This window comes from Podospora bellae-mahoneyi, chromosome 4 (assembly GCF_035222275.1).
Source record: "Podospora bellae-mahoneyi strain CBS 112042 chromosome 4, whole genome shotgun sequence".
NCBI lineage: Eukaryota > Fungi > Ascomycota > Sordariomycetes > Sordariales > Podosporaceae > Podospora > Podospora bellae-mahoneyi.
Window position 1 is genome coordinate 2,652,927 of NC_085883.1, and position 19,458 is coordinate 2,672,384.

General features: G+C 51.0%; 9 protein-coding genes and 1 non-coding gene across 10 annotated transcripts; 6 read left to right on the forward strand and 4 right to left on the reverse strand.

Annotated features, from left to right (window-relative positions):
* Window positions 1-321: 321 nt before the first annotated feature.
* QC761_407420 (uncharacterized protein) lies at window positions 322-3,415 on the forward strand (the record flags this gene model as incomplete). The annotated part of the gene is made up of 9 exons (XM_062879025.1): window positions 322-446; window positions 543-1,529; window positions 1,583-1,688; window positions 1,749-1,891; window positions 1,953-2,098; window positions 2,157-2,270; window positions 2,330-2,558; window positions 2,627-3,255; window positions 3,312-3,415. The coding sequence occupies exons 2-9, from the start codon at window positions 1,195-1,197 to the stop codon at window positions 3,413-3,415; spliced, it is 1,806 nt and encodes a 601-aa protein (XP_062732495.1). The 5' UTR covers window positions 322-446; window positions 543-1,194.
* QC761_0068690 (uncharacterized protein) lies at window positions 3,269-6,391 on the reverse strand. The gene is made up of 4 exons (XM_062872677.1): window positions 4,952-6,391; window positions 4,858-4,902; window positions 4,774-4,804; window positions 3,269-4,723 (listed from the first exon to the last, which is right to left on the reverse strand). The coding sequence occupies exons 1-4, from the start codon at window positions 5,322-5,324 to the stop codon at window positions 3,583-3,585; spliced, it is 1,590 nt and encodes a 529-aa protein (XP_062732496.1). The 5' UTR covers window positions 5,325-6,391; the 3' UTR covers window positions 3,269-3,582.
* QC761_0068700 (uncharacterized protein) lies at window positions 3,497-4,081 on the forward strand (the record flags this gene model as incomplete). The annotated part of the gene is made up of 2 exons (XM_062872678.1): window positions 3,497-3,532; window positions 3,764-4,081. The coding sequence occupies 2 exons, from the start codon at window positions 3,497-3,499 to the stop codon at window positions 4,079-4,081; spliced, it is 354 nt and encodes a 117-aa protein (XP_062732497.1).
* A 152-nt stretch (window positions 6,392-6,543) lies between the features above and the next one.
* QC761_0068710 lies at window positions 6,544-6,623 on the forward strand. The gene has a single exon. It is a non-coding gene; the product is annotated as a tRNA-Asp (tRNA).
* Window positions 6,624-9,320: 2,697 nt separating this feature from the next.
* On the forward strand, window positions 9,321-10,480 carry QC761_407400 (uncharacterized protein; the record flags this gene model as incomplete). The annotated part of the gene is made up of 2 exons (XM_062879024.1): window positions 9,321-9,405; window positions 9,477-10,480. The coding sequence occupies 2 exons, from the start codon at window positions 9,321-9,323 to the stop codon at window positions 10,478-10,480; spliced, it is 1,089 nt and encodes a 362-aa protein (XP_062732498.1).
* A 738-nt stretch (window positions 10,481-11,218) lies between these two features.
* On the forward strand, window positions 11,219-12,764 carry QC761_407390 (uncharacterized protein; the record flags this gene model as incomplete). The annotated part of the gene is made up of 4 exons (XM_062879023.1): window positions 11,219-11,530; window positions 11,701-11,962; window positions 12,020-12,125; window positions 12,178-12,764. Exons 2-4 carry the CDS (start codon window positions 11,732-11,734, stop codon window positions 12,762-12,764), a joined length of 924 nt encoding a protein of 307 aa, XP_062732499.1. The 5' UTR covers window positions 11,219-11,530; window positions 11,701-11,731.
* A 627-nt stretch (window positions 12,765-13,391) lies between these two features.
* Window positions 13,392-14,539, forward strand: QC761_407388 (uncharacterized protein; the record flags this gene model as incomplete). The annotated part of the gene is made up of 3 exons (XM_062879022.1): window positions 13,392-13,868; window positions 13,952-14,112; window positions 14,189-14,539. The coding sequence occupies 3 exons, from the start codon at window positions 13,392-13,394 to the stop codon at window positions 14,310-14,312; spliced, it is 762 nt and encodes a 253-aa protein (XP_062732500.1). The 3' UTR covers window positions 14,313-14,539.
* Window positions 14,540-16,329: 1,790 nt separating this feature from the next.
* On the reverse strand, window positions 16,330-17,016 carry QC761_0068750 (uncharacterized protein; the record flags this gene model as incomplete). Its single annotated transcript, XM_062872679.1, has 2 exons — window positions 16,330-16,600; window positions 16,652-17,016. The coding sequence occupies 2 exons, from the start codon at window positions 17,014-17,016 to the stop codon at window positions 16,330-16,332; spliced, it is 636 nt and encodes a 211-aa protein (XP_062732501.1).
* A 520-nt stretch (window positions 17,017-17,536) lies between these two features.
* Window positions 17,537-18,157, reverse strand: QC761_0068760 (uncharacterized protein; the record flags this gene model as incomplete). The annotated part of the gene is given in 3 exon segments (XM_062872680.1): window positions 17,537-17,857; window positions 17,863-18,068; window positions 18,130-18,157. Coding segments are annotated over 3 exon segments (555 nt in total).
* An 18-nt stretch (window positions 18,158-18,175) lies between these two features.
* On the reverse strand, window positions 18,176-18,447 carry QC761_0068770 (uncharacterized protein; the record flags this gene model as incomplete). Its single annotated transcript, XM_062872681.1, has 2 exons — window positions 18,406-18,447; window positions 18,176-18,351 (listed from the first exon to the last, which is right to left on the reverse strand). The coding sequence occupies exons 1-2, from the start codon at window positions 18,431-18,433 to the stop codon at window positions 18,176-18,178; spliced, it is 204 nt and encodes a 67-aa protein (XP_062732503.1). The 5' UTR covers window positions 18,434-18,447.
* Between the last annotated feature and the right edge of the window lie 1,011 nt (window positions 18,448-19,458).

Genomic DNA, 19,458 nt, shown 5'->3' on the forward strand with positions numbered 1-19,458 from the left:
TTAACTTTCCCTAACCCTTTGTCTGTAGTGTATTCGACATCAACATTCGTGTCTCGACCAAATTTGAATTTCCTGAGTTGCTATATAACGTCTGGTGTCCAGCTTGTTTCTCAATCACCATCCTCTCCGTCTCCTCCACCCCCACTATATCCTCCACCCCAACCGGATCCTCCATCAGGCCATGAACCACGGAATTTGACTTTCTGGGACTTGACCTCGAGATTGCCAGGAACGGAATGGTGGATGGCGAAGGTGTTGTCCGAGTCGGGGTGGTGGTTGGCGTTGCTGTTTGAGTTTTTGTTTTCCTTGCCAAAGCTCATTTCGGATACCGACCGGGACAACTTTGACAGGATTTTACCCATCTTAGGTCTCGAAGGTGAGGTTGGTATTATGCAAGAGATTTGATAGAAGTGAGGCGAGCTTGGCCAAAACCAACAGGTTCTCTGGCAAGTGAAGGCTCCCTTATCATTGTATTTCCTGCCCTGGAACATGTGCCATCAAGTTGTGAATGAGGTATCTCTTACTGACATGGGATGGCTGAGTTCGTCTGCACTGGGCACTGTCATGAGCTTCCATGCTTGAGCTTCTGTGAGACCTCAACTCACACACACCACGCGACTTAAGCTAACCGGATGACACAGCCAGTAGGATCACGTTAGGCTCTTAAAACAATGATTTGAGCTTTCATCCGGATCTGCTGTAGTTCATGACGCATAGCCAAGACGGGCGTTCCCTTTCCATATTGATGTACCTTGCATGGCTCCTTCCCCGCAGCGGCCCTGCGACTTCTCACGTTCCTGCCCTTCCATGGGTAACCCCATCACATGTACTAGAATTAGTTGTGGAGTATCTGTGAAACTTCAATTCTTTTTTCTGTTGAATGGCAGAGCTATTGATGCCTGGCAGCTTTCACCGACCATGGCAGCATCTTGGAAACCGTACCCTCATTCAACAACCAGCAATCTCTCTACATCGACGAGATTTACCAAAACACCACAGATCGGCATGGTAACAGTCCTTATGCTTAACCAGCTGCCTAAACGTTCGGTACCTATTTTATACCCGGCGATGGGCCATCCCGCTGTTTACCCCCTTTATCCGGCAATCCCACGTTGATCTCCTCCACGTGCGGGGCCCAACTACCAGGTTGCTGGTGACGACTCGGCTACATATTGACCATGTATCGTCTTTGGCATGAGACATTTCTCAGAGAGATTGACAACGTTGAAGTTGGTTACCATGAAGTCACTCTTATTACTGGGCTTGTCAGCCCGTCTCTCAGCTTCGTTGGGGCACGCGGCCAACTCCACCATCTACAACCCGATATTCCCGGGCTTCTATCCGGATCCAAGTTGTATATTTGTCCCTGAGTGTGATGATACCTTTTTTTGTGCTTCGTCGAGCTTCAATGCCTTTCCAGGAATTCCTATTCACGCGAGCAAGGACCTGCAGAACTGGAAGCTGATTGGGCATGTACTGAACCGCAAGGAGCAACTCCCCAGGCTGGCGGAGACGAATAGATCGACCAGGTAGGAATTGAATCGATCTAACTGAGGACAGTATCATGGCTGACAGCCTAAAGTGGCATTTGGGCACCAACCATCAGATTTCACAATGAAACTTTTTGGCTTGTCACGACACTGGTAGATGATGACCGCCCTCAGGCAGATTTTACCAGATGGGATAACGTATGTCTTCCCCACCACCTGTTCTTCGAAGAGGATGCTTATCTTTTTTCTGCTTGGCAGATTATCTTCAAGGGCAAGGATCCGTACGACCCAGCCTCCTGGTCGAATGCCATCCACTTCAATCTTACTGGTTACGATCCTGAGCCTTTTTGGGATGTGGATGGAAAGGCTTACATCAACGCCGCCCATGCATGGCAAGTTGGGTATGTACTGCTTCAACTATTTGAACTTTGAAATGGTGTGGGCTGACCATGGCTGTTAAAGACCTTACATTGAACAAGCGGAAGTCAACCTTGACACAGGAGAAGTTGGCGAATGGAACGTCATATGGAACGGAACCGGCGGCCTTGCCCCTGAAGGACCGCATATCTACCACAAGGATGGATGGTATTATCTCCTGGCTGCAGAGGGTAAGAATACGGCAACCCATATATTCTGTCCAAGTGGACTAAGCTGACCATCTTCTAGGTGGAACTGGTGTTAACCACATGGTCACGATGGCTCGCTCAAAGAATGTTTCTGGACCCTACGAGTCATATGTGAACAACCCGGTCTTGTCCAATGCCAATACCTCAAGTCTTTGTAAGCGCCGAATAACCCATAACAGCAGTGGTTCGATTGACTTACACCCCCGTGAACAGTCCAAACCGTAGGCCATGCGGATCTCTTTCATGATGGCAATGGAAACTGGTGGGGTGTTGCTTTGTCCACTCGCTCAGGTCCTGAATACATACACTATCCCATGGGACGGGAAACCATCATGACGGCTGTATCCTGGCCTGAGGGAGAGTACCCAGTTTGGACACCCATCAGCGGTGAAGTGAGCAGTTGGCCCCTGCCGCCTGCGGCACTGGATATCAAAGGGGTGGGGTAAGTTGTGAATTCGCAACTTCTGCTCGTCATGTGCCTAGCTAATCTTGATTTTCCTCATGCTATAGGCCATTTGTCAACCATCCGACACCCGAAATTCTCACCTTCTCCAACGATACCGCTCTCCCAGCCCATATCACGCACTGGCGTTACCCCAATCCATCCTCCTTTACCATCTCGCCGCCTGAGAAGCCAAACACTCTGCGAATCAACCCTTCGAACATCAACCTGACCGCTCTGAATGGGAATTACGCCGGCCCAGGTGGTCAGAGCTTCATCTCGCGCCGACAGCAAGACACCCTTTTCACTTTCTCCGTCGACCTTGACTTTTCTCCCACAGCCATCGAAGAAGAAGCCGGTGTATCAGCTTTCTTGACACAGAACCACCATCTCGACATTGGGATCGTGCTGCTGCCTCCAAGTGCCAGCACTGCGACTCTCTTGCCGGGACAGCCCGCGGGACAAGAAGAGGAGGCTCTGATTCCGCAGATCAGGTTCAGGGGGGAATCCTACGTACCTGTTCCGAAGCCCATCATTGCCCCTGTGCCCAAGGCTTGGAGAGATGGAAAACTGAGGCTGGAAATCAAGGCTGCGAATAGGACTCATTACAGCTTCAGTGTTGGGCCAGCGGGGAGACAGAGCTTGATGCAGACTTTGTTGTATGCGAGTAATGAGCCTGTTAGTTGGGGGTTTACTGGTAGGTTCTCCATGGAAGATTAGGGATATCATTGTGTTGCTAACTGGCTGAAATAGGGGTGCTCCTTGGCGTGTATGCCACGAATAACGGGAGAAATGGGACGACACCGGCATATGTCTCGAACTGGCAGTATCTGCCTCAGGGGCAGTTCAGAGACTAAGGATTGGGCTCCCAAGCATAGGCACTGTCATCAAACAGATAACCATTGGATAAACAAAGAAACAATACCATCCCTACCGTCATGAAAACTCATCACATCTCATTATTTCCCTTGCAAGTCAGTACACCCCAATCACTGCCTTTGGGGGTATTCCAACAAGCCCCTCATCACAAAACATACCTAAACCCAACCATCCCCTCCCTCTCCCCATCTTCCCTCCTCCCTCCATCCCCCACCCTCAATACCACCTGAGCCCTCTCCCTCTCCTCCAGCCTCTTATTTTTCCTTGCAAAATGCCACCTCAACCCCGCCGCCAGCCCGGCATTAACAAACATAAACACCGCACAGACCACCATCCCCTTTGTATACCCAGGCCTGTCCCCCTCGGGGAACAGCCTCGTCCCCAACAGCGGCCCGCACTGCCCGACCATATTCAGCACCGCGATTCCCACCCCCCGTTTGGTGTCGCTCCCCTGGTTATTCAACGTCCACGGAAGGACATTGGCTATACTAGGAAAGACACCCCCAGCAGCCAAAAAAACAGAAAAATACCGGACCGAAACGAGGTGTTCTGGCAGGGTTGCTAGTAGCACGTACCCCGCCCCACCGACGAGGGAAAGACAAATGATTGTCAGGCCGCGTTGCTGGGTTTTGTCGGCGAGGTAAGTGGACAGGATGCAGATGAGAAAGGAGAGGAGATAAGGCGGGGCGGTGAGACCCTGTGCGGTGGAGGTGTTTGGGGAAAGGGACATGGAGGAGAGGATGGAGGGGAGGAATACAGGTAAGGAGGAGAAGGAGACGTTGAGGGAGAAGTACATTAGGGAGGGAAGGAGGGTTTGCAGACTTTCAAAGGTGGAGAGGATTTCCCGGGGGGAGATGCTTCGCCAGCCGGTGGGGGTTTGACCCTGCTGGGGGGTGTGGAGGGATAAACGGGCTTTGGCGACGGAAAGTTCGGTTGGGGTGAGGACCGGGGCGGTGGTGGGGGAGGAGGGGAGGTGGAAGTAGAGGATGATGGCTAAGATGAGGGTGGGGAGGCCTTCGATTAGGAAGAGGAGGCGCCAGGGCGGGAGAGGGGGGGAAGGGGTGCTGGTTATGGCATAGGCGAGGGCGCCGGCGAAGGTTGTTGCGAGGGGGGCGGCGGAGAGGAAGATGCCGCAGCGGAGGCCGAGTTCGCGGCGGCGGTAGAAGAAGGATAGGAGGTAGGGGACGCCGGGGGCGAAGCCGGCTTCGGCCATGGCGAGGAACCAGCGGCAGACCATGAGGGATTGCCAGTTGGGGGCGGCGGATTGGAGGGTTGAGGCGAGGCCCCTGGGGGGACGGTTAGCGGGTGGGAAAGGGGGGAGGTGAGGGGGGAGTACCAGGTTGCTACTGTTATGGTGGCCCAGATATCTGGGTTGGGTTAGGATCTGATGTGTTAGGAAAAAAATAGGAGGCAGGCATACGAGGAGGCATGATCTTCCACATGAGGGCAAAGCCTTCAAACAAGACTGAGAAGCTGTCAGCACAAAGTCCAAGAAACGAGCATAAGGCACTTACTATACGGTATGTAGAATATGGTGAGCAGCCACTGATAGTGCTCATCGTCAAACCCAAGATCATCGCCCATTCCCGCATTCTGGGCATTCCCAATATTGGACCGATCAAGAAAGGCAAGCATATAAGCCAGAAACACCAGCACGACCAGCGTCTTGTCAAACTTCCTCCTGACCCGCTTCTCAACAACAGGGTCGATCTCGATAATGACGTCGCCCAGTAGGGTGCTGCCTCGTCTATCCTGGTTTCTGGGTCCATGTTGGCTAGAAGTATAAGGTTGGAGAGAAACACCGAGCTCATGCTTATTTTCATCGTCGTCCACAGGCGGTGGGAACTTTTCAATCTTGTCAATTGCTCTTATTCTGTCGACGGACATGTTGATATCGTCCTGGTACTTTCTGGTGATGGCAGTGTTGTGGCTGGTTTTCCTCAACTCAACGGAGTTGCTCCGACGGTGAAACCCGGGGTAATTCGACGGGCGAGCAGAAAAAGGGAGGCATGAAAGAGAAGAGCCGGTGGGGGGTTAGCTGTCAACAGTGTGGTTGAGCAGCTTGTCTTCCAACGTTGAACTACCAACGACCACCAGCCAGACAACAGCGAGATACCTTAGAGAGGGGAAAGTCGGAGTGTGCGGGCAAACACATTGGCATCCAAAGACAAGCTCACCCAGCGTTCCGCTGCATGTGTGCGACCGACACAAACATAGTGATGGTGGTGATCGTCCAGGCAATTGCCTTCACCTGCCATCTCTGGTTCTTCTGACAGCTGTGCGCTGGCTTGGAGAACAGAGATTGATGCAGTGTTATCATCCAAGCTGCCAGATCTTGCCGCCAAGGGCGAAAGGACAGACGAAGATAAGGTTTCGACGGTTTGAACTGCTGCGGTCATAGATGGCTCAATCATGCCAATGTCAATCCGTCACTGAATCTGTGGTACCTGATCCCAAGTTCCCGACCCGGCCGAATCGGTCCGTGAGGTGAGAATGGGGGAACTTTCGCGATACGACCTTCGATGATTTCATCCCACCCAAGGGAGCAAAGATAGCGATATCACCAGCCATGTCTTACGCTCAAACCCTCAAATCCCCGCCCTTTTTCCCCAGAGAGAATCAGGCAAGTCATTGTGACACACAAACGGTCACGACAGACTGCATGCGGCGGTCGTGATCCTGCAGTACATCGATCAGCAGGCTCCATGCATGTCTTGCGTTGCGTAACATCTTTGAAGTTCTGCAGCACCCAGAGTCGTTTGGTTTAAATATCTGTGACATCGCGGCAACCTGACGCGCACCTGTGGTTGGCCTGGAAAAAATGGGGTGGTGATATGACAGGCGGTTTTTCGGGCTGTACCGAGAGATATTTGGATAGTGTTGTTGCACCCGTGAGAGAGAAGTAGGGTGGTTGATGCTTGCCGAGCTCATTGTGTGAGTGAGAACAACCTGAGTTTGAAGTCGTTGACGATGATGTCAGTCTGGGTAGGGACCGAAGTTTATGCATGTGAACTATCTAGTGTTGTTGGGATGAGTCCTGATATAGAGGTTAAATCCTCAATCCATTCCCAGCAAACCAGCTACGACAGATGATCACATCTGTAAATCTTCCGTAGTATAGTGGTCAGTATGTGAGCTTGTCATCCAACAACGCTCGAGACCCGGGTTCAATTCCCGGCGGGAGAGTCAACCACAATATTTTTCCTTCTTACTAGCTTGCTCTGTCTTTTTTGCCATTGCAGAATTCACAACCCATATCCATCCAAATTTGTCGAATGTGCTGCTCGCTGCAAAAGTAACGGGGGCTGGCTCATGGAGAACTTCCTACCGCCTGCCATCTTGGCATGTGTCTCAGGATCTTCTTCTTACCAGTCACAAGAAGGCGTGGAGGCCGCACCCGGTAAATAAAAAATATTGGAACCATATGATACTGAGGCATCTATATCAGCCCACACTCAACCTGTTGAAGCAACCCAAAAATAGACACTATCGAGATGGAGATGCGATGAGCTGGGCTTCCCGTGTTCACTCGTAGTCCGTGTTTTCACAACGTCCCGCCGAGGCAGTTATCCACCCGCTGCAACGGCCATCCCGTAGTGGCCCAGAAAACCGGGAGAGCTCTTATCTCCATATTCTCGTCTAGATTTCATTTCTTGCCGTCTCGTAGGGCTGAGCTCTACAACTCGAAAAAAATCTTTGTCGAGAATCATAGCAGAAAGCATACTCCGAGCTAGCATCATGTTAGCAACAGGCGCAGTCGAAAACAGACTTGGGAATTGCCGACATCTTGTGCGTTGAATGCGACATCGTATTTTGGTTGGGCCGAGAAATCCAAGAAGGTTTTCGATGCGAACCCAAGCGCACTGCCACACTTTAAACGCGTGATGAGTGACAGCTGGTCGGTAGACAATTTGTTGCTGACTGAGTGAGCACAAAAGTCGGTGTCTCAGTCAACCCTTCTAGAGCCACCAAGTGACATGCTGCGAGTGAGACATGTTTCTTGTCATGTACCAGAAAAGGGATATGCAACGTTGTAAGTGGCCTCCTTCCTCGCAGTCTGACCCTCTTCGCTATGACGGAAATAGCCTCTAAAATAAATCATGTTTCCTCGGCGGGCACCAAAGAAGAAGAGAAAGTCCATGAAACCATGAAACCGGAGACTCGGCGGATGTGATCCGACATCCAGAATAACGGCTCCGTTGCCATAGATGGCGCGCTAACGTCGTACGAACCGTTCGGCCGCGGGGGAAAAAGTGCGAGGAAAAATTACAAGAAGGAAGATGCCCCTTGCTGTTCTCCTGTTTCAGCGGCCAGGATGCGAACACCACAGAACCACCGCAGATTTGCTCACCGTTTCGTACAAGGGCGAGATGTTGTTTCGGTGACTGGTACAGTGGCAATGGGCGGGATCAACGCTTTTCCTGTTGGTCTCACCGCTGGCCTTTGACTTGAGGTTGTTTGCATGGCGTGCAGGAGGGCGCCGGTGGGGGCGTCGGTCTCCGGAGAGCGGGCCTGGATGCGGGCAACGTGGGGCGGCAGCGACCAACCTCGTCAACCCAACCGTCCTCCACCACCAAGCGCTGGGAGATCGATCACGAACTGCCACTGGATTGGTCGACAGACAACATTTCTGGCACGGGCATTGCAAGGGGGCCGGATCGACCATGCGGCATTGATGTTTGTTTGCGCCAGTGCGGCCCACGGCCTCTGAAATAATGACAAGAAGAAAAATATCGAGTTTTGATATGACACGGCCAAGTGCTTCTTTTGCTTTCAGCTTTCCCATCAGCTGGGAAAAGGCGATTCGATAGCGCCGGTACGTGGCCGGTAGTTTTTCACCCGCCGTCGGGGTCCGAGTCTCGTGTTTTGGGAAATTCGGTAGGCAACAACTCCTTCTCATTTCAATTTTCATAAGCAACGCTGCCGCCTCATCTTGGAGTGCTTGGTTCCAAGACTTTTTCCACGGGAAGCACGCCCACGTTGCACACGATCTGATGTGAGCACAAAAATGGTTGCACAACGCAGAGCAATATCTCTGGGACACGACATTTTGTCCACTTCTTCTGGGCCATCCTCAGTCCAGACCTTATTTCATCTCAATACCTCTAGATCATGGTGGTGACTAACTCTCTCGTATTTTCATCTTGCCCAGACTGGGCTAGCCTAGGCAGGCCACTCGCCATCACTTCAAAATCCCAAAACATGGGGTTAGTAGCGTCCGACACCCCTTGAATGCCAAGGCTAGCTTTCCTTCCTGGGGCGTGTGCCTCAGCAGTGCCACTGGCTGGGCAGCATCTAGGGGTCTTCCCTGCATACGCGCCTCTGATTGGCGTGATTGGCCTGTCAATGGAGACAACATGCGCTCCCTTGGCAGGGTTGGCAGGTGACATTGCTGAATTTCGGCCATCGGCGGCTCAGATGCCCCCAGCGGCCAACAAAGGCGTGAGAGGTTGGGACCCCGGTGGGAAAGGGGCTCGGCGCTGCTGGAAGGAACATTGAAAGTGATGATGGGTCCCCGTTTGTCAACCTCTCTCGTTTTTCCCCATCCCCATCCCCCATCGTCAGCAGACAAACTCACGCATACACGAACTGCCAACACCAAGGCTCGTGTTGCCCACGCTTCTTTCAGTCTCTCGTTCACAGCCTCACTGGCACTTTTCTCTTTTATACACTCGCTCATCATCACCACTTGCCTCGTGCTCTTTTTCAGTCATCAGCCATCACTTGACCCGCCTCAGCGCATACATCACCACCAACTACTAATCAACAACAACAACAACAACAACAACAACAACAACAACAACAACAACAACAACACACACTCCTCTTTCTTGGAATATTCAGCTGTACCTACACTCACAACACTCACAACACTATCACACCATGCTTTCCAAGTTTCTCACTCTGGCGCTCGCCGCCTCCATGGTCTCTGCCCAGACTTACACTGACTGTGACCCCACCAAGAGATGTGAGTAGTTCCTGTCTCAAGACAACATTCCACATCTCGCCATGAACGTATCGCTGACACCCCCGATCTAGCCGACTGCCCTGCCCGCAAGGCCGTTGGGTCCAAGCCCGTCAACATTGACTTCCGTCAGGGCAAGAACAAGTTCTTTAAGGAGGCCGAGGGTACCAAGCTCACCTACGATAAGGATCTCGGCGCTGTTTTCTCCATTGCCAATGAGAACCAGGCCCCCACGATCGGCAGCGACGCCTACATCTTCTTCGGCCAGGTCGATGTTGTTCTGAGGGCTGCCCCAGGTCCCGGTGTCGTCACCAGCTTCGTGCTCCAGTCTGACGACCTTGATGAGATCGATTGGGAGTGGCTCGGTGGGGATAATGCCCAGGTGCAACACAACTACTTCAGCAAGGGCTGCACCGAGACGTACGACCGCGGTGGATTCTCTCCCGTCGCCGACCCCATTGGCGCTTTCCACACCTACACCATCAAGTGGACCTCGGAGCAGCTCGACTGGATCATTGATGGCCAGGTCGTCCGCACGCTCAAGAACACCGGCATTGAGGGCTGCGCTGGTTATCCTCAGTCCCCCATGCAGATCAAGCTCGGTACCTGGGTTGCCGGTCGTAAGGATGCTCCCCAGGGCACCATCGAGTGGGCTGGTGGTCTTGCCGACTTCTCTAACGGACCCTCTGACGGGTACTACCAGAGCCTCAAGATCATCGACTACATGGGTGGCCACAAGGAGGCTACCGAATATCAGTATGGCGACAAGTCTGGCACCTGGCAGAGCATCAAGGTTATTGGGAGCAGCGGTGTTGTTTCCAGCAGCAGCAGCGTCACCTCCAAGGCCACCACCAAGACTGCCACTTCTGCCACCACTCTTCAGACCGTGACCTCTAGCACTGCTCTCGGCGCTACTAATGGTACCCTCACTACTGATGCCACCACCACCCCCACCAGCACCACCGAGGAGGTCACCGAGACCGAGACTGCCATCCCCACCGGTGCCGCCGGCAAGGTTGCCCTCAGCAACATGGCCGCCATGGGTGCCGCCGCTGTTCTCGGCTACCTTGTTCTCTAAACGCACACGCCATTTGGACACGATAAGAGGATAGAAGGTTGTTTCAAGTTTTGTCTCCTGTCACCGGAGCTATTTTGCGTCTTCGCCACACTCCTTACATTTGCGTCTGGCAATGAGAGCAGGGGTACGCTTCCGCAATCCCCCTATTGCGTGCTTTCTCTTGGGTCCTTGCGGAGCAGTGGTCTCCCGAGATGTGCGCACGACATTGTGATGAGAACGGTCGCCCTGACGGATCTTGTTGCTGGCTGAGCAAATACCGATGCCCAATGTTTATACGAGTTTAATACCGGTGGTCCCCGGGAGATATATATGTCGACACGGATGGGAAACAGTCATGGTATCTGTTAGATGAGACAAGGCAATGTTTTTTAGATGAAGATTTTTGGCGGCGCGTCTGTATACTGAGCGAGCATGTTGTTATGGTTTTTTTGGCGTGTTTAGAAGTTGTGGCATGACTGCTTGTTATTTGATAGCTTGGAAGCGTTTTTGTTGTAAATAGATACCGAGACTTCAACGTATGTATTCGATTGGAAAGACGACATATTGGATTGAAGTTGACGAGGCTCTTTTTCAAGTGTTTTGTGTTGATGATCCCAAGACGGCATGGGTAAAAGTGGTGGCTCTATTCCGGGTTCCTCATCGGAAAATATTTTCAGGGGTCAAAGGGGCAATGCGAGATCTCCAATCAGCGTTGCATGCATCCGAGATGCCGGGCAAAAAACGGTGAGATGCATGAGGTCATCCCGCTTCCGATTTTGGGGGCCTCGTGCAGCTATTCTCCATTCAGATTGAAGGAGGGTGTGAGGCTCCAAAATGCGGGGAACCTCTCACTGAACCTGAACCCCTTTAGCCCTTCAGCTACTCAGACACAGGACAAAGAAGGCTGGGAGCCAGGAAGCAAGGCAACAGGCTGCCTTGTCAGGCCTTGGTTTATATCAGTAACTGGAGTGTACGACCTTTTACTGTGACTCCAGAGCCGAGAGGCTTGGATCGAAGTCATCTCCCGGAAACAAAGACACGAAAACTGGAAACCAGTTGTGCTTGTGAGAGGTTTGTAGAGAACTATTTAATAGATCTCCTATCTGTCTAAACCTTTGATGGAAAAGGGGCCGCTTTTTCACATACTTTCACGTCTATAACACAAAGCCTTTACCCAACATTGCCCATCTCATACTTTCTCCTTACGTGAAAAAGACCAGTCAGCTAACAAATCTTACCAGTCTCAAGCACACAAACCCCAAATCAAGAACCATGGCCTCCTCCGCCTCGCGAGCAGCCCTTAGCTCCATCCCCCTCTTTCACGAAAAACTTCTCAAATCCAACCGCATCCTCGCCGTCTGCGGCGCCGGCCTCAGCGCAGCCTCCGGCCTTCCCACCTTCCGCGGTGCCGGAGGTCTATGGAGGAACCACAACGCCGTCGACCTTGCCACCCCCGAAGCCTTTGACGCCGATCCCGGTTTGGTCTGGCTGTTTTACGCCTACGTACTCCATTTCCATCCCCGTTTTCCTTTGATGTACAGGTCTGATATTTATCAACAGCGCCGACACATGGCCTTGACAGCCAAGCCCAACCCGGCTCATTACGCCCTGGCCGAGCTGGCGAGAAAGAGACCTGGTTTTAAATGTCTTTCTCAGAATGTAGATAGTATGTCAGCCATTTCCCCCCTTTCCGTCCCCTGTTCCTAACCCCAATCAAGACCTCCACGTCAGAGCCAACCACCCAAGCGATCAGCTCTCTCTGCTTCACGGCTCGCTTTTCACGCTCAAGTGCACCACTTGCTCCTGGAAAGACCCTTACAATATCGCCGATCCATTATGTCCTGCCCTTGCCCCGGCGGCAGAGTCCAATCCTGACCCGACAAAGCCGCTTCCTTTGCTAGATCCGGCCCAGCCGTTGGCCGAGATTAGGGAGAGTGAATTACCGCATTGTCCGGATTGTAAGACTGAACTGCAGAGGCCGGGGGTAGTGTGGTTTGGGGAGATGCTAGATGAGGATATGTTGGATGATATTGAGGAGTGGATTGAGAAAGAGCCGGTGGATATGGTTTTGGTCGTGGGGACGAGCTCGGCGGTGTATCCTGCGGCGGGGTATGCTGAGCGGGCGAGGACAAAGGGGCGGACGAGTGTGGTGACTGTTAATTTGGAGATTACGGAGGAGGACTGGGGGAGGATGAGGAAGGGGGATTTTGGGTTTGAGGGGGATGCGAGTTTGTTGGTGCCGGAACTGTTGAGGCCGGTGATTGGGGAGGTGAAGGGGGAGGAGGAGGAGGAGGTGAAGGTGTAAACTTGGGGTGGGTATATGGGTGCTGTGTTGAATGTTAACTAACGTCTGCTTGCCATGTTCAAATCTATTTCGTGAACCAATATTCAGTAGTGTTGGCACCGACCTAATGCAGCAGACTCTCAGAGAGGGTGAGGCTGTTTAGACCTATTAGCATCTTGGAGTATCGGCGACTTATAGGATTTCAAAGACAGTTCAGACTAACAGAAATAATACCGGGAAGTCACTCTCAATCACGGTTTTGAGAGTCCCGGTGCCAGACAAACTCCAAACGTACGTAATTTGAGAGTCTCGAGTGCATGCCGACCCTTGTCTCGGTTGATTCGAACTTTTTAACTGCATAAACTACCTACCGAGGCACCCTTTCCACTTGCTTGCAATGGAATGGACGATTGTCCATTCTACAGCAGTCGGCTGCTTCCATCAACGACAACCAAATGAGGTAGGCGTGGCATCTACCAAAGGCTCTTTCTTCACCCCCAAACCAGATTCAAGATGGTACGACATCACATGAGAGTGGAAATCTATCTCGGTAACAGGTCATCAATCGTGGTTGCCATACTGGGGCAGGTCGGGGTCAGAGGATTGGGGAAGGGCAGGTAGGTATCTTGGAAAGGCCACAACGTCATCATGGCAGAATCGCTGTTGCAATTCAGAGCAACGCCTTTGGAATTCGGCTTGACTCTGTTGCAGATCGATTTACTTTGCCTCTTTGCTTTCCTTTGCCGTCTTTCGGAGGTTCACGGTCCAGGGCTATCGCAAGATATCTCTACAAACTCGGTCGTCAACCAGCTTGGGAGGCCGACTTCACATCTCATCATCATCATCATTTACCTCAGCATCGATTTATCAGTAACAATGGTCAACTTTTCCCTTAACGTCACCGTCTTGGCTCTGGTGGCCTCAGTGGCAGCTGCCCCAGCCACAGCTGACGCTTCTTCAACCACCTTCTCCTTCGCTCGATGGGTTGAAGATATTATCGCCAATCCGGACACAGCCCTCTCGCCCGCCGAAGCAATCGCGGCAGCGAATGCTACTGAGGTTGTCAGCACGGCAGGCGGTCTCCAAAAGAGAGCCAACTGTCAGCCGACATTTCCAGATGCGCCCGTATGATACCCCTACCTTTTCCTACTCCTTGACTTAGCTTGCACAAGAACCAAGATATCTAACGGATCTGGCTGCATATATAGGCACCCGACGCAGCAGCCTGCCTTAATGATCTCGCTCGCAAGGGCGCTAATGGTCAACACTGTGCTATGGGGACGCGTGTCTTCGAAATTGAGATGTGTCGAATTGGTGGTGCGCAGATTGTTGCCAGCAGAGGCGGTTTGGCGGCGCAAAGTGTCAATTGGTATATCCATGCTGTTTTTATCGATGTTTCGTTTCCTTGTTTTCTGGGACGCTGGCTGATATGGTATGTGATCTAGCCAGGATGTCGCTCGCACGGGCGGGTTGATCTTTGACAGCTGCTTCCGAGCGGACAACACAGTCAAGGGCAGCGAGATTTGCATTACCAACAGGTTGATGCAGATCAATATCAGTGGATTCTGAGGCTCTAGGGGAATATCGTAAAGTCTGGGATGGAGATGGTTCACAGTTGTCCAGGTGTAGGGTATAAGGTAAGTAGCATTGTTCGAAAAATAAGAAATCTTTCGCGCACACAAGAAAAGAAAAGGGAACGGATTGCAGTGCCCCCAAAGCCTTCTCACATTGTAAAAGATTACCGGTATTTTCCTCCATTAAACTTGCAAAGTTTCTCAGAAACCCATACTTTCCATCAAGCCCCCCGGGTATCAAACCTGCCAATCACAAGAAACAATCATACTGTACCCATGGACATTAACCCTAGTATCTGCCCATCAACATCACAGGCGTAAGGCTCCACGAAAGGGTATTTCCCAAATGCGCTACTGTGCTCTTCTGAATATCTGTCTCTGGTCAAGACACTCTGGAACTTCAATTGTGCTTCAAACATAAGCCAGAAATTCAAGCTCAACTATCACATACGACCATACCCAGCTGAAAATACGGCATCCCGTCCGCTCTGCCCGAGTCAAGCAGCTGAGGGCCGAATTAGTACTCAGGTGGGTGACCACTGGGGAATCCTCGGTGTTGTATGTTTTTATGCTTTTTTTCCCTCAGTCTCATTGTCTACACATGAACCCATCCCCTGACCCAAACCGTCACATACGACCACACCCAGCTGAAAATACGGCATCCCGTCCGCTCTGCCCGAGTCAAGCAGCTGAGGGCCGAATTAGTACTCAGGTGGGTGACCACTGGGGAATCCTCGGTGTTGTATGTTTTTATGCTTTTTTTGGGTTCCACTGTTGACTCCGTGACTGTTGCTATGCGGGACCTTTGTTCATGGGTTCAGGGGTTGAAGTAAACAAAGAACTATCTTTTGCCAATATCACCCGATTTCGCGGGTTACTTGCAGGGATGTAGGAGAGAGATACTGACGTTGATGTTTTTATATCCCCTGGGTCCCTGGACCTGCAGCAGAACCAGCAAGGTAGTTATTTGAGAGTTTCTTAAGGTGAACCAAGCAGCACAAAAACTCCGCTGCAGAAAGCGGAAATGCCAAGCTGGAGAACCTCTTGGGTTTTTCTCCCCCCTGGCAATAAACAAATCTCAAAGCCATCTAAGGCGGGGCACAGAGGGCCTCGCGAGGGTCTTGAATGCACAAGTTCTGCTGCATGATGGTTGTCAGCTGGTTATCCTACTTTCCCCAAATGAAAAGCCCTCGAGCCGTGAAGACAAGCAAAGATCGCAGACAGGCTGCCGATATCGATCAAATTGACTCTTCCAAATATCTATTAACCTTATCAGGGAATATAAGCAACCTTAATCGAAAAAAAAAAGTCGGTGCCAGTCACAAGCTTGGAGTCTCAGAGTGGATCCCCCGGGATAAAAAAGGCACCGAAAAAAACATACAACACCAGGGATTCCCCAGTGGTCACCCACCTGAGTACTAGTCTGGCGATCAGCAGCTTATCTAGGGGAGAGCGGACGGGATCCCGAGCTTTCTACTGTCTGTGGTCGTATGTGATAGATGGGTGAGGGAATAGGGTATACAGTGTTTGATGATGGAGAAGTGAGGCGAGATGCTGGGTGCGCTTGGTGAGGTAAGTGGCCGGATAGCGTTGGGTACTGCAGGTATTAATGCGACAGGTACATGTGTGAACTTTTATTTTTTCCCTAAGGTACTACTTACCCAGCCAGCGAGCGAGATGGTGTTGAGCACTGGGTAAGGTAGAGAGGATGAACTTGGCTTTGTGATCCCAGGCTTTTATGCTGTAGCCCCCCGGCTACGGAAACAGATGAACTCAGCAGAAGAGCCGTTTGTTGTCTTGCTCTCAGAATTCCCACTATTTGAAGGGTAGGTCGGTGATGGCGTCGGGGTTTGTTGCCGGTGTTTGATCGAGTGGGCTGGTCGTTCAGACGTTCAGGGGCGCAGCAAACAAAAATGTCGATAGGTAAATAAGGCCGCCATAAATAAATATTACTCAATTTTCAGTACAAACAATATGATGTAAGCACCGAGATACCTTCATTTTGTTTCAAGCTAGGTAATTAGCCTGCCATCCTTGTAGTCGTGGAACATGGGCGTGGCTGTATCATCCTTTGCATGCCGTCTGCGCTCTCTGAATTGAGCGTAGATTGTCAAAAGAAGCAATATTGTGGCTAGTAGGAGCTCACTAGCGAGAAAGCTGATCCAGCCCCAGGTGATGTCGACGTATGACTCATCCTTGAAGGCCTTGCCCGTTATATTGAAGGCACTTCGGGCGGCTTTGAGTTCAGGAGTTGCGTCGCGAGCCTCTATGTGGAAGGCATAGCTTGAGAAAAACCAGTGATGGGAGACATATAGGGAGGTCTTTGGCCTTTACCTGTACGAGATGGCTGAGGCAATGTTGTGGTACATGTTGAATATCTGACCATGGCGTCTCGTCGCATTGGTCAATTTTTCCACCGTATATAAACCGTAGTAAAATAGGTTTGGGGATGTAACACCGTTGATGTATACTGACGGTTCTAAAGACTCTTCCCCCCGATCCTTCATGTAAAAGTCATCTCTTCCCACGCCAGCAAGATCAAATTTCATCTCTGCTGCAATCCGCTCTATTAAACCGAGATCTGAGCTGTAAAGCCGTTGTCTTTCTGTCTGGCCTTGAAGGGTTATCGTTTTATTCCATTTTGTTTCATCTCCATGGTGACAGAAAACCATACATTCGAGGGGTGTAGTGCAGTTCATTTGCACAGAGAAATCCGGATTTTGATTGGGGACAGGCTTAGCCAGTGCATTAACCAATGCTGTGCTTGCCACACCGTGTTGGACAGCGCTGTTGTATGTTTGAACGCAGAGATGGAATATGACCTCGAAAGCTTCGTGCTCGATGTCCCGGAAGGTATTTGCAAGCTCCGGCCCGCCATATGTTGCCTGGAGAATTTCTAATCGGTGGCTTTCGTCCTCAATAACCGGGGCAGTGTGTATGAGCACGAAACTGGCGATTCTGTTTGCATGAGGCTTTTATCATCTCGGAAAGCGAGGCTGTATTGGCCGTTCAATAACCCCACGGCGGCTGCGAAACGGCTTTGATGTACCAAAGAGGTAAGATTGTCCGGAATTGATACATTCCAAAGTGTAGCTCCCGCAAACGCTTCAGTCCCCATTCCCAAACCGATCGTCCTGTTGACTATCACTATCGGAGCTTGGTCAGGTCCTGGTGCCTGAAATTCATGAATAATGAGATGTGGCGTGACATCTGCCATTTTCATACAGACAACAAGAGAAGAGTAAAGACCAAAGGTGCAATTTCCTGTCGGGCAAAGTCCTCCGTACGGTATTGGCATCTCTTTGAAGCTTCCACCACTGCATTGCTTGTTGCGTGGCCCGGGTCATCCGTCAGGTGGTTCAGACTTTGTAACGCTGAGACCAAAGCCTCTTCTGTACCTACAACCGTTCGTAAGGGATAGCTAATGGCAAGTTGTGGAATGAGGGAGGTAATGACGCTGACTATACTGAGAAGAGCGCCTAGAGTGATGAAATGCTTGTGGCGCATTCGAAAGACAAGTTGAGCGGACCCCAGGGGTCCCTTACTTGCTTGGTCAATGAGGTGAAAGTCGTAAATTGGTCGACTGTGTGAGACCAGCTCCATGAGATTTGGCTGATAGCTACCGAGACCGGGAACATAAAGGCTGCTTTCGCGACAATAGTCAGGAATGCGAGGAACGTATTGAGTGAGATTTTAAGGGGCCAGTTTGGAAGCTGTTGTTGGTCGAAAGTGGCAAGGACAATCACGATTGCTAAGAGAGTTAACATGTTAGCATTTGCCTCGGTACACATAAATATTGGACTTCAACATACCAATAAATGACGCAAAGCCGACAATCATACACACGATCTCAACGGCTCAGACTTTCCAAAGGGTCCTATTTGTATGTTGACCAGTCGGTGGCGGTTCGTCAAGGGAAATATCGATTTCAATGCTGCTTGACCTGGGGCTCAGCGTCTCGCTACTTTCAGGACCCGGGACAGAAGTCTGATCGCCGGAGTCGTCTTCACCCAACAGTTCGGTTGAGTGAGCAGCTTGCGTCAAGTTAGGACTCAAACTCGGATCGGCCTCTCAGGTCGAGAGCTCACTCGAGGCTGAAGAAGACTGCCGGGACATGAAGGAATTCTGAGGCTACCTGGTAATTGTGAGAGGTCATCGGCGGGAATTCTCGGTCTGTCGGTGGAGCTGCGATCAGGTGTATCGTCAGGGAAGGTTCCAGGGGTGCCTGTAATCGCATGAACCGCAACCTCTGCCCTCTGTTGATGTGCCGTGACAGCCGGATCACTGTCCAAGGGCCGATGAACAATAAAAGTCTTCACAGCTCAATGTAATGATGGTTAAAGAATAGCAGGATCAAGGCGGCTTATGCTTAGGACCTTGTCTCAAGGAACATATATGTATCTGAACGCATACTCTGATCGATGCCATGTATGCTCACCTGGCTGCGTTAAAACACATGTTTGATCAGTTTTTGTTAATAACCTCATGACCCCCTAACCTCCAGCTTTGTCCTCCCTCCCCCATGTTTGATACCTAATATATTACCTACCTACCTAGGTATTCAAGCCCGTCAATAAAAATAAAGAAAAAAAAAAGGGCTTTAGGTACTGCACCCCCGGCAGTGTCGTTCTGAAGCCAACCACTGCCTTTGAAGCCATCATAGAGGGCTCAGGAATATGCGGCCAGCCAACAGTGAAGACAACAGGCGAATCGCAGGGCTAGTGTTTGGCCTCGGACAAGGCTGCCCATCCCGCTGATCACCGCCTTCACCGAACTTTTATATGAACAAACTGCAACGATGAAACCATTTTATCGATTCTACCCCCCGTGGCACATCACCCAGGGCATTCTTCTCATGCAATATCCGTTGTATCACAGCACGAGGGATCCAAGGCATGAATTAAATGCATCAGTGAGAGATTTTGGTGTACCAGTGTATATTCCATGCAATATACCACTCTTGCACATCAAAGAAAATCAGGATATCACACGCAAGCAATTCTTAGTTTTCCATCAGTTCAAGACAAAATCAGAGCAAATCAATATTACCCCTCTCTCTCTTCTCTCCGAAATCCCCCCTTAACCCCCTACTCCTTGGCTAATCGTCTCTAACAGACATGAAAAAAAGCCACTATATAAAT